Below are 13,096 nucleotides of genomic sequence, written 5' to 3' on the forward strand. Positions count from 1 at the left end.
TTCAGTCGCGCCGCAAGCCCGATATAAGAGGAGGTGCCTGGCGGTGTCTCTGTACTCAGGGCCAGACGGTCGGGCGGCTCCCACGGGGCCCCTGCGATACGTAGCTTCCCGGCCGCTGTCATTCATCTGGTTAGGTTTGTTTGACCTCTGACCCCTCACCTCCAACCATTTGACCCCCCACCACCACCAACCTCAAGGAGAGGGACAGCGCCCACCGCCAAGCTCTCTAATACCGAAGGGAAGAGAGAAAGAAGGGAGTGATGGCGAGAAATGAGTAAAGAAGTGAAAGATTGTGAGAAAAGAGAGAAGTGAGAAAAGAGAGGGCCCAAAAGAGAGATGGAAACACATTTTTTTAATTTTTTAATTTTACCGTTATTTTACCAGGTAAGTTGACTGAGAACACGTTCTCATTTGCAGCAACGACCTGGGGAATAGTTACAGGGGAGAGGAGGGGGATGAATGAGCCAATTGTAAACTGGGGATTATTAGGTGACCGTGATGGTTGAGGGCCAGATTGGGAATTTAGCCAGGACACCGGGGTTAACACCCCTACTCTTACGATAAGTGCCATGGGATCTTTAATGACCTCAGAGAGTCAGGACACCCGTTTAACGTCCCATCCGAAAGACGGCACCCTACACAGTGTGAGTTAATGGCAGAAAGGTCATTACCATTACCTGGTAAATTAAGGGTTAAATAAAATAAAGATTGAGACAGGGATGACTCAGTGGTCGGAGACTTGTTTTACAGTAACTGCCTCCCATAACTCAAACAGAGAGGGGAAAACATTACCATTCCTATCAGTACACAACTACAGCTATGAAAGCCTTTGACAAAGGAGATTTCCATCGTCTATATGGTTGTATGAATGGTCAGATGAGTTGAATTGTTGAATTCATATGGTCATAAATCTACCCCAACCTGACATTTGCATTACTGTGTTTCATCGTGACAACATGGATACTAGAACAATAGCACTGAATGGATCCTAGAACAATAGCACTGAATGGATACTAGAACAATAGCACTGAATGGATACTAGAACAATGGCACTGAATGGATACTAGAACAATAGCACTGAATGGATACTAGGACAATACCACTGAATGGATACAAGAACAATAGCACTGAATGGATCCTAGAACAATAGCACTGAATGGATACTAGAACAATAGCACTGAATGGATACTAGAACAATGGCACTGAATGGATACTAGAACAATAGCACTGAATGGATACTAGAACAATAGCACTGAATGGATACTAGAACAATAGCACTGAATGGATACTAGAACAATAGCACTGAATGGATACTAGAACAATAGCACTGAATGGATACTAGAACAATAGCACTGAATGGATACTAGAACAATAGCACTGAATGGATACTAGAACAATAGCACTGAATGGATACTAGAACAATAGCACTGAATGGAAACTAGAACAATAGCACTGAATGGATACTAGAACAATAGCACTGAATGGATACTAGAACAATAGCACTGAATGGAAACTAGAACAATAGCACTGAATGGATACTACAACAATAGCAATGAATGGATACTAGAACAATAGCACTGAATGGATACTAGAACAATAGCACTGAATGGATACTAGAACAATAGCACTGAATGGATACTAGAACAATAGCACTGAATGGATACTAGAACAATAGCACTGAATGGATACTAGAACAATAGCACTGAATGGAAACTACAACAATAGCAATGAATGGATACTAGAACAATAGCACTGAATGGATACTAGAACAATAGCACTGAATGGATACTAGAACAATAGCACTGAATGGATACTAGAACAATAGCACTGAATGGATACTAGAACAATATCACTGAATGGATACTAGAACAATAGCACTGAATGGATACTAGAACAATAGCACTGAATGGAAACTAGAACAATAGCAATGAATGGATACTACAACAATAGCACTGACTGGATACTAGAACAATAGCAATGAATGGATACTACAACAATAGCACTGAATGGAAACTAGAACAATAGCAATGAATGGATACTACAACAATAGCACTGACTGGATACTAGAACAATAGCAATGAATGGATACTACAACAATAGCACTGACTGGATACTAGAACAATGGCAATGAATGGATACTACAACAATAGCACTGAATGGATACTAGAACAATAGCAATGAATGGATACTACAACAATAGCACTGACTGGATACTAGAACAATAGCACTGAATGGATACTAGAACAATAGCACTGACTGGATACTAGAACAATAGCACTGAATGGATACTAGAACAATAGCACTGACTGGATACTAGAACAATAGCACTGACTGGATACTAGAACAATAGCAATGAATGGATACTACAACAATAGCACTGACTGGATACTACAACAATAGCAATGAATGGATACTACAACAATAGCACTGAATGGATACTAGAACAATAGCAATGAATGGATACTAGAACAATAGCACTGAATGGATACTAGAACAATAGCACTGAATGGATACTAGAACAATGGCACTGAATGGATACTAGAACAATAGCACTGAATGGATACTAGAACAATAGCACTGAATGGATACTAGAACAATAGCACTGAATGGATACTACAACAATAGCACTGACTGGATACTAGAACAATAGCAATGAATGGATACTAGAACAATAGCACTGAATGGATACTAGAACAATAGCACTGAATGGATACTAGAACAATGGCACTGAATGGATACTAGAACAATAGCACTGAATGGATACTAGAACAATAGCACTGAATGGATACTAGAACAATAGCACTGAATGGATACTAGAACAATAGCACTGAATGGAAACTATAACAATAGCACTGAATGGATACTACAACAATAGCACTGACTGGATACTAGAACAATAGCACTGAATGGATACTAGAACAATAGCACTGAATGGATACTAGAACAATAGCACTGAATGGAAACTAGAACAATAGCACTGAATGGATACTAGAACAATAGCACTGAATGGATCCTAGAACAATAGCACTGAATGGAAACCACAACAATAGCACTGAATGGATACTAGATTACAACATCAACTCAACATGATGGAGTTCCCTCAGCCTCCCAGTACAATGGACCATTCCTCATAATCTCATCTATCTCTCTCTCCCTGTGTCTACGCAGGACTGTGGCCTGGTGGTGCAACCAGATCAGCCCTGTGGTTTGGAGCCACTCCCTGGGCCACTCTCTCCAGGCGAGCCCCAGGCCCCAACTCGGCCCTGCACCTCTGGGGATGTACCAGGTCTCTTTCCCCCCCCCAAAGATATTACTTCACATTGTTTTTATAGATTACGTTCCATAAATAGCTGAAAGGCTTTATGAATTACTGTCAGAAAAATAATTTCACTACAGGATCCTCAGAAATGTTCTACTTAGAAATAATTCTCATCGCTCTGAAATGTTATGCATACGTGCCCAGATGTCCATATGAAACCTTGCTGTGTGTGTATCTGTACAAGGCTGATTTAAGCGGCCAACACACTCTGCCCTTTGATTTGAAGTGCAAAAGGTCAGAGGTTAAACTCAGCCAATATCCTACCCTGCAGGGCAGAGAATAAATGTCAGCAGGGAGAGCAATGTGATGTGTGTGTGTAGAATTATAACTCTCACACTGTGAAGCTTTGCTGGTGAAAAGTCTGTCTAGGTTTTGTTCATGGAAATAGTTTATTAATGAATATAGATATGTTTTTTGGAGCAGGAACAATTAACCACTTCATCCACTTCTGATTGCCTGTCCTTCTTCTCTCTCCATTTCTTTCCCTCCCTCTTCTTCTCTCTCCATTTCTTACCCTCCCTCTCTTCTTCTCTCCCCAGGTCGTTGGGTGGTTCCTTGCCTCAGCTGTGCCGACAACCGGACCTGTGACTGGAGAGAGGTTGCCTGGCAACCCGAGGGCTGTTACCACCCCTTGCTGGACCTCCCCCAGCTGCAGGACTGCATGATGTACAGGAAGGTAAGCCCTAAGGCAGGGTTAGGCAAATAAATTCATCAGTGGGGGCGATTTTTGTCGAAGTGGATGGTCGTGGGGCCAGAACATAATTATAATAATTTTTTAACTGCAAATTGACCACAACTAAGCTCAAAAATAGATTTTATGAGAAAATAACAATCACGTCATACCTTGTTTACACTGAGACACAATCACATACACTACATGGCCAAAAGTACACCACTCCATGGCCGAGTAGCCGCACACAAGTCTAAGATCACCATGCACAGTACCAAGCGTTGGCTGGAGTGGTGCGAAGCTCGCCGCCATTCGACTCTGGAGCAGTGGAAACTTGTTCTCTGTTCTCGCTACAGCATACAATGACATTCTAGACGATTCTGTGATTCCAACTTTGTTGCAACAGTTTGGGGAAGGCCCTTTCCTGTTTCAGCATGACAATGCCCCCGTGCACAAAACGAGGTCCATACATAATGGTTTGTCCAGATCAGTGTCAAAGAACTTGACTGGCCTGCACAGAGCCCTGACGTCAACCCCATCGAAAACCTTTGGAATGAATTTGAACGCCGACTTCGAGCCAGGCCTAATCGCCCAACATCTTTCCTCAACCTCCCTAATGCTCTTGTGCCTGAATGGAAGCAAGTCCCCGCAGCAATGTTCCAACATCTAGTGGAAAGCCTTCTCAGAAGAGGCTGTTATAGCAGCAAAGGGGGAACCAACTCCATATTAATGCCCATGATTTTGGAATGAGATGTTCGACAAGCAGTGTATGTCCATAGTCCATGACCTGAGTTCAGGCACTGCTCTCATGTTCCTAGCTAGCTCTCTTCTCAGGTTACTGTCCCACAATCTACTAACAGTACAGATTAGAAATGAGCTTGTTCCCCAAAAGCGGGAGGTAGTTGGGGCAGGTTAGCAGCGGGCGCTAACTGGGTGCTAACTAGGCGCTAACAAGGCCCTCCAGTTGAGTCATCAAAGACGACACATGTATCCAGACAGACAGCAGCGCCGACAGATTCAGTGAGAGTGCTAATATTTTCCACATGCATAAAACTTGCGCACGTGCACACACACGCACTATGTCTATGTGTGTGAGAGATACTGCACAGGGGATAACGGAATGATATGGAAGCCAGGTGTACTGGTCAGGCTCTTTAGAGTGTGCTTGGTCAGCACTGAGTGTGAGAAAGGTGTGGACAGATATGTGTGTTAAGACTACGCTAACCAGCATGCATCTGGTCTAAAGATGGACCAGAGATGATCATGTAAGGATAACAAGACAAGGCAGTGTCTAGCACATTTCCCTTGTGAGTTATTTTGAGGGCTAAGCCATCCCTCAAACATCTCTGTTTTTCTTTTTCTCTCTCACTCTCTCCCTCTCATTGAAGCCAGGTGGTGAGGGTAGATGAGGTAGGCTATGGTATGATGCCTCTGAGGTGAGGGAGTGGGGTTTATATGACGCTGTATGAATAGGTCTGTAAACCCAGCAGGGGTTGGCAGAGCTGAGGACAGAATGAGTGGTGGAGGGACAGAAGCAGTATACTGTATGAACTAAAGTCTTAGCCTTTACTTCAAATCCTCCAGTAATGCTAATGGGAGGGCATGTAGTTTGCTGCACTGGTGTCACAGTACGTCCCCCTCAGGGACGTAAAGCCGTTAAACCAACCCAGGAAATATATAAGGCATAATAGGTATATACCTTAGAGAAGTGTTATATATTTTTTAAATAGCGTGGACCCCATTTTGTCTGCCAGAATTTCTGGGAGCCCCATTTTGTCTGCCAGAATTTCTGGGGACCCCATTTTGTCTGGCAGAATTTCTGGGGACCCCATTTTTCCCCCAATAATTTATTGCACTCCCACCCCAAATCTAATGACACAACCTTAAAATTGGTCAATTTAGATTTTTACATCAACAAAATAACCTTTGATTCATTGCATTTTCATATTTAATCAAAATGAAAAGAAACCAATAAATACATTTACTCAATAAAATTGCATCTTTCAAATTAGCATTCTCAAAAATGTTTGTGTATTGCCCCATACAACAATCTGTACTCTTAATTATTGTTCCTATAAAAAAAAAACATTTTGGCGACCCCACTGCAGTTTGCGACCCCGGCTTTGAATACCACTGCCTTAGAGCCATAGTAGGTATTACAGTCCTAGGGCTTTCTATAGGCTTAGTCAAATCTCTCTAGGGAATGTGGATAGTGGTTTAATGAAAGCTGTCTCTGGTGAATGTGGATAGTGGTTTGTGAAAGAGTTGCCAGTTACTTCCAGGTCGGAGGTCAGTGTGGGGCTTTAGCCAATTTAGCTCACATTGCAGCTCATTTTAATAAAGCCTCTCAACTTCCTGTCCTCACACACCCTACCCCTTTGGGTTTTCACGTTTCAACTCTTGACTGTTTCTGACAGGAGACTTTAATATGGATCAGTATCAATAGTGATTTGATGCATGAGTTATGAGTTACGTCAGTTTGCTCTAGATGTCGTGTTTGTTATGTTTCTCTGGCCTTCCCCTTTTTCTCATCAACAGAGTTGGACAATCAGAAGCTTTTCACAAAGATGAGATGTTTGCCGCCTAAACTACAGTCCATCTGTTTTGTCTCTGTTCTGTGTTTGAAAAAGCTCTTTCACACACTCTGATTGGCTTAGCTGGAAACTGACTTGGACACTGTCATATCACTTTTGATATGTCATATTGTGTTACGTGGATTGGACGTAATAGAAGCATCCCACTGGGCACAGACGTCAATTCAACGTCTCTTCCACTTTGGTTGAACGTAATTTCATTGAAATGACGTGGGACGGCGTTGATTCAACGAGTGTGTGCCCAGTGGGATTTGACTTTCATGTGTTCACATTTTGGCACTGCTGCAGTCAGCCATAAAGGTCAGCAGTTATATATTTAAGTACATGCCAGTCAACTACAGTGAAATCATTTTGAAGTGCAAATTCAATGAAAACTGGGCCAGATTCATTAGGCAGCAAACCAAAGAAATGGGCTGAAACAGGGAGGGACTAAATGAACTTGTCCCATAAGAAATGTTCATTTTCGTTTTCTGCTCCAAAACACTTAGGTACGTTTTTCTACGGTGTGCCCTATTGAATAGAACCCAGGTGTTCTTGATCCTGTCAAGTCAAAACCATTATCCTTGCCACTCAGGTAATGTTCATAGGTGACTCCACTAATCGGGGGATGATGTACTTCCTGATGGAGCGGGTCAACTCTAGTTTGGAGGACTGGGGCAAGGCCCACGACAGCCTGGTCTATCGCAACGTCAATCAGGGGCACACACACGTCTCCTACTCCTACTACCCCCAGTTCTGGCTGGAGCAGAGCCACAGACCCACCTTCCAGAGGGCCCTGGAGCAGCTCATACTGAGGTGAAGGAGAGGGGGAGTCTGGGTGGGTGGATGGGTGAGAGTGGGCGTTAGCACCCCTGCTGCACTACAGTATGTCCTGTTATCACTGCAGTCTACTCATCAGCTGTTAGATTGGCATCAAGAAACCATATGTATGTAGAAGCCATTTTGGCTCTTAGCTCCCATAGACACTCGAAGCCCATATGGAGAGGTAGCCTTAATCAGTTGCTGTGATCAAAGGGCCGGGGGCTGCGTTTAAGAGTCATGTGTTAGGAGTCGTGTCACAGTGTAATTTAACACAGCAGGTCTCCCAACCACGACTCTCTCTCTGGGACCGCACTCTGCTTTGGATGTGGCTACTGAAGGATATGCTGAGCAGCAGCAGGTGGTGTGTGTGTGTGTGTGTGTGTGTGTGTGTGTGTGTGTGTGTGTGTGTGTGTGTGTGTGTGTGTGTGTGTGTGTGTGTGTGTGTGTGTGTGTGTGTGTGTGTGTGTGTGTGTGTGTGTGTGTGTGTGTGTGTGTGTGTGTGTGTGTGTGTGTGAGAAAGCAGTAGCGCGTTGTCAGCATGTGTGCCTATGCCTGTTCAATAGACATAGTCCTACTGCTGAGCTGATGTCTTTTTGACATTTGATCCCCTCTGAAGGTCGCGACCCCTGGAGAACTCCCGTCAGTCTGTGCTGGTGGCAGGAGGTGTCCAGTGGCTCAACACCAACCACCTAAGGATCATGAGAGAAGTGCTGGAGAGGTAAACCCACTGATGCATACACTCTGTGGCAAACGCCCTTCCTGACCGTTCAGGAATTAGCAACTGCTTAATTAAATCTATTCACTGGCCAAGAATAGACCTCATTACCCATTTCTCTCCTCCAGGGAAGGGCTACAGGATATCATGGTGGTGGTGAAGTCTCTGGGCATGGGCTTCCATCTCCCTGTGGACGGCATCCGCTCTCTCTCACTGGTAGGTCCATCCTCCTGTTTGTGTGCGTTCAGTTTCACTCTTGGTGTCTCCTCCTCAACTCTTTTCTCTGTTTGACTGCTCTGGTTCTCTGTCTCTCTGTCACAGTCTCTCTCTCTCTCTCTCTCTCGTTCTTCCTCTCTCTCTCTCTATCTCTCTGTCACTCTCTCTCTCTCTCGTTCTTCCTCTCTCTCTCTCTCTATCACTCTCTCACTCTCTCTCTTTCCCCCTCAGCTTCTCTCTTCACCCTTAATTATTTTTCCACGCTGTTCACATTACTGCGTATCTGTTAAAGTTTTTAAAAGGCAGTGCTTAGTTACCTGGTGGATAGCCCTTTGCCCGTGCCATGTGTATTTATCTAAAACATTATTGGCTAATAGTCCATGGCTTCCAACATGCTGACTGGTCCAACATCAGCAATGGGCACCTGTTCAACAGTAATACAACTAATTCAATTCAAAGGTCAGTTATACTTCAGGCGTGTTGCAATAGGGGCCTCCGAGAACTGTACAAAAATGTTATGGCTAAGGTACGGCTCCCAATGTGAATGTTTTAAGATAGTTTTTCCTTGTGTTGAGTAGCGATTACTTCTTTGTTGTCTTACTTTAACTTGCCCAGAGAGGAGTACAGGAGCTGTACAGAGAGAACAGCAACATCGTCACCGCCGCAAAGCACTATGGGTATGAGGTCATAGACACATTCAGTGTCACCATGGGCCGCTACAAAGAGTTCCTGCAGGGACGGTGCGCCTGCCATTTTCATGAGGTAACCCCTCTCAACCCGCCTTCACCCTCGTCTAAAAAAAAACGACAGTACCCCAAGTTCTTGCCCCACCCTTATTGAAATTCAGCATGTTCATTTTGTTTATCGTAGTTTATATTCATTCTCAGCATTTGGTTACGTCCTAGTCAGTTATTCAAATCACAGCACAATGTTACCAACACTTTAACACAGGTATCGCATGTCTCTCTCTGGATACAGTAATTGATACCAATTATAACTAATGGTTTGTCTAAACCTCAGTGACCAGGGAGCACAGCTAGATCCACAGCAAGTTCTTTCCCCATGGACTCCCTCTCCGACTGTAATTTCTGAAATAACTTTATTATGGATACTTGCTATTACTGTTCGCGCCCACGCCGATTTACCAGGAGGGAATCTTTGGGCTTAAATAATCCTGGGCTTTAACCCTACGGTAGAACCAAATACCGAACTGCCATTTTCTGGGCCCAGAGGAAATCGGTTCTTATGCCCTCTTGATTTAACAATCCCCCTCCATGTCAGGGAGCTTTCTAGAAGGAAATCCTGCTGTACCACACATACACAGACACACACACACACACAATCCCCTTCTGCCCCCTCTCCAGCTCCCTGTATAAAGAACAGTCACTTGTTTTAATTCAGCTATAAAATTGTCCCATGGATCGGTTAATCAGTAATTAGCCGTTAGGCCGGGTTTTATTGGGCAGTAAAGCTCCACGTTGGTAGCAGCTGGGCCCCAGGGCGCTTGTGAAGTGGTTTCGGTCATATATACGAGGGCATGTGCCCCCCTCTGTACCCCCGCCCCTCCCCTCCCAGTTCGTATGGGTCTTAAGTGACAACAGGGTTTTCCATAAGGAAGCCAGAAGGTGTATGGCATCCATGAGTGTAGTTATGTCGAACCCAAGCCCCTGAGGGGATGGACAGGGTTTCTGTCATCTCAGGATTTAGGTCAGGCTTGGATTGTTCCAGTGTGGTTTATATTAAAGGAACCCCAGACTGTGACGATGGGTTTGCGCTCTGTTCTGTTCCGTGACACCCCAGGCAACGTTAGCTAGCCTCCGGTAGTACAAGCTCTGGCCATGGTCTAGTTACCTTGTTACCGTGTAATGTCAGTAGGTAGATGTTGTGTTAGAGGTGAGGTGTTGACGTGGTTCTCCTCGCTGTGTTCCTTGAAGGTTGAAAAGCTGTCGTTCTCCAAGGCTCCGCTACACAGGAAGATGAAGCTCCTTCGACACGGCGAGGAACCTGGAACCAGAACCAGTGGAACTGGAACCGGGTTCAGTGATCAGCCCACCCTGCAGCACCAGGACCAGTGGGCGGGGTCTAACTCCTCCACCTATCATGTGAGAGGAGCGGTGAACCAGGTGTACTCGCAGATCCTGCTGAGCAGACTGTGTGTGAGAGACACGGGAAACTAGACCCACCCCTCACCACCACTGACTGTGTGTGAGTGTGTCTGTGTGTGTGTGTACTTGTGTCCTTGCTTACTAACGTGCATGTGTGTGTCTCTGTGTGTGTGTGTGTGTGCGTGTGCGTGTGCGTGTGTGTGTGTGTGTGTGTGTGTGTGTGTGTGTGTGTGTGTGTGTGTGTGTGTGTGTGTGTGTGTGTGTGTGTGTGTGTGTGTGTGTGTGTGTGTGTGTGTCCATACAAGCATCTCTCTAAAACAATGAGAGGTCATTCCGTCCAGGAAGTGCTGGAGTAACAGGAGAGTCCTGACTGGTCAGCCGTGTGACAGACATCACCACTGTCTGTCACACAGACCTCCTCTGATTGGCCCACACACTGGGCCCCCTGTCATGTGACCGCTACCTCTGCTAGGTAGAGGTTTCCAGATGGTCGAAGAGGAGGATCGCTCGCCTACTGCCAAAAGACGAGGGAAGCAGCTGGAGAAAGAATAAAGAGGAGAGCGAGAGTGACTGTTGAAGGAGTGTGTCGTGTGTACATCCCACATGTAAGCCTTGCTCTCCCACCAACCGACAATGCTTCCTCAACGCTCCAGCACAAACCCTTACAATTGTATAGTTTTATAGTTGTGGAAATGTTGTTGAAATGTTTTACAGCATTGGTTCTCAATCCCCTCCTCGTGTACCCCCGGCAATCCCATGTGTTTGATGTATTCCAGAGCTAGCACACCTGATTCAGATTCAACTTGTCAACTAATCAGGTGAGCTAGTTCGGGGCTACAACAACATTGTGAAACGTCTGGAGGTCCCCGAGGAGAGGTTCGAGAACCACTTTTGATGTGTGCCTTTGTGCATCAGGAAAGCCTATCTCTCGCCATCGGAGGGACTTTTGGATATCCAGCTGTTCCTCCTCATATACAGTACCTCATCCATCCGCGTGTCCTGTGGACACCACAGCGTATTCTATTCTATGCCAAAGATGTGACGAAAGCTGAGCTATTCTTCAAGCGAATGTCTTATGTTATGATTTTCTTATATTTCTACATGGTTTTTCTACATCTGTTTATTCGTGCCTATAATGTTGATAATCAGTGTATAATGGTTTACATGCAGCATATTGTTGACATGCTAATGAAGGACTAGTGTAATGTATGCTATGTATTTATACATATTGTCTGATCTGTCCTCTGATCATTTGTATGGAGGGAACTGAGCTGGTGAAGATGAAGGTAATTGTAACAGATAGCCACAAACACATGCACACACACAGGAGTGGAGACTACCTGCTTAGCTCTGTTTAGTGGTCCCATGGAACATTGATAGCAAACCTAATCATTTGATTCAGTGATTTTGAAGGAAAACAAAACAGAAAGACATATTTTCTTCATGCTAAATATTATCAACACTATTAATTTATTATTATTAAAGAACATGTATCTTCAAATGGCACTAACTTCAGCGTTGTGTTTCCAGATGGTACATATAAGAGTTATTCCGATACAATACTCTCACATTAAAATATATATTTTCTTAACTTAACTTTGTGTCCAGAAACTATGTTCTGAAAGCATGAAACTGTATTTTAAAAGTTCCACAAAGCCCTAGCTTGTAAACAATTAGGATGTTGGCATCGCATATTTCCTCTTTAAGTTGTGCACAACGTGAGGATAAGCCTGTACATGCTGTTTGCGCACAGTATTAGACAAATCCTTTTACAGTCATCATCCCAATTCAACCATGCAGAGGTATGAAGCCGTGTGATGCTCTGAGGAAGATGGGCAGAGGCGCGCTCTTGTTTTCCTTCTTCGTTTTGTAATTTCCTTCGTGCCACCAAGACCAGAGTTTCATAATTTCTTGTCCCGCATAGGCCTATACATGCGTCACCTCGTTCAGAAGGACATAATTGGGGAGACAAATGTTCAATTAGGCTACAACTGTGCTATAATAAAATGGTTGTCGGTGTAATGTGGTTTAACTCCGTCTTGCGCGTAATGTGCCCTGTCTGACTCCTCTTTGCAGTCATGTCCCGCTAATCCGACGCATCCAATCACCCTACCCACCGTGTGATCTGGGCAGAGATCGAGCAACACGATCGAGAAGTAAAACTAATGTAGATTTAAATGCAGGCCTAAATCGTGTTTGAGGTCAACGACATGATAGAGCCTTATTCCAGAAAGTTATCAGTCCATTTTATTTAGGCATATTTACACTGAAAATGGTGTGTTCAAATGATGTAGCCTAGGCCTATCTAAAAAACGTTATTAACACGGTTATATGACCGCAATGAAATGTAATACATGTAACGATATATGGAAAATATTTCCATATTTGTTAAAAACGTTGGTTTTACAGTGTGTAGATCAAATAAAGGGAACGCATACAAAGTCAAGTGCGTGCGTAAAGTGTTGAATGGTCAAATGGAATGGTCTTGTGCGACATGTGGCTAAATAACAGCATTGAGTGGGCGAGGGAATAGAGTAAGGTAGACGCAACAGTCTCGATCGAAAGGAAGGTTAATGTAAAAGGTTATAGACAAAGGCTAGCCTTTCGGGCACATGTACCAGCCCTGAAGACGGTGGGCCTGCCGCCTGGGTTGTTGTCGCGCCAAGGAGGAATGGT

General features: G+C 44.3%; 1 protein-coding gene across 2 annotated transcripts in view; it reads left to right on the forward strand.

Annotated features, from left to right (window-relative positions):
- Positions 1-12,016, forward strand: part of cped1 (cadherin-like and PC-esterase domain containing 1) — an 86,593-nt gene extending 74,577 nt beyond the window's left edge. Inside the window, exons 15-21 of one of the 2 annotated variants that reach the window (XM_071332752.1) lie at positions 3,169-3,286; positions 3,859-3,995; positions 7,158-7,378; positions 8,001-8,102; positions 8,228-8,315; positions 8,931-9,077; positions 10,250-12,016. In XM_071332752.1, coding sequence (XP_071188853.1) covers positions 3,169-3,286; positions 3,859-3,995; positions 7,158-7,378; positions 8,001-8,102; positions 8,228-8,315; positions 8,931-9,077; positions 10,250-10,492 — 1,056 coding nt within the window. In that variant the 3' untranslated portion in view covers positions 10,493-12,016. The remainder of the gene's footprint in view (positions 1-3,168; positions 3,287-3,858; positions 3,996-7,157; positions 7,379-8,000; positions 8,103-8,227; positions 8,316-8,930; positions 9,078-10,249) is intronic. The other variant, XM_071332753.1, reaches the window with a different exon arrangement.
- Positions 12,017-13,096: the final 1,080 nt, after the last annotated feature.

The sequence above is a fragment of the Salvelinus alpinus genome, chromosome 11 (assembly GCF_045679555.1).
Source record: "Salvelinus alpinus chromosome 11, SLU_Salpinus.1, whole genome shotgun sequence".
Lineage (NCBI taxonomy): Eukaryota > Metazoa > Chordata > Actinopteri > Salmoniformes > Salmonidae > Salvelinus > Salvelinus alpinus.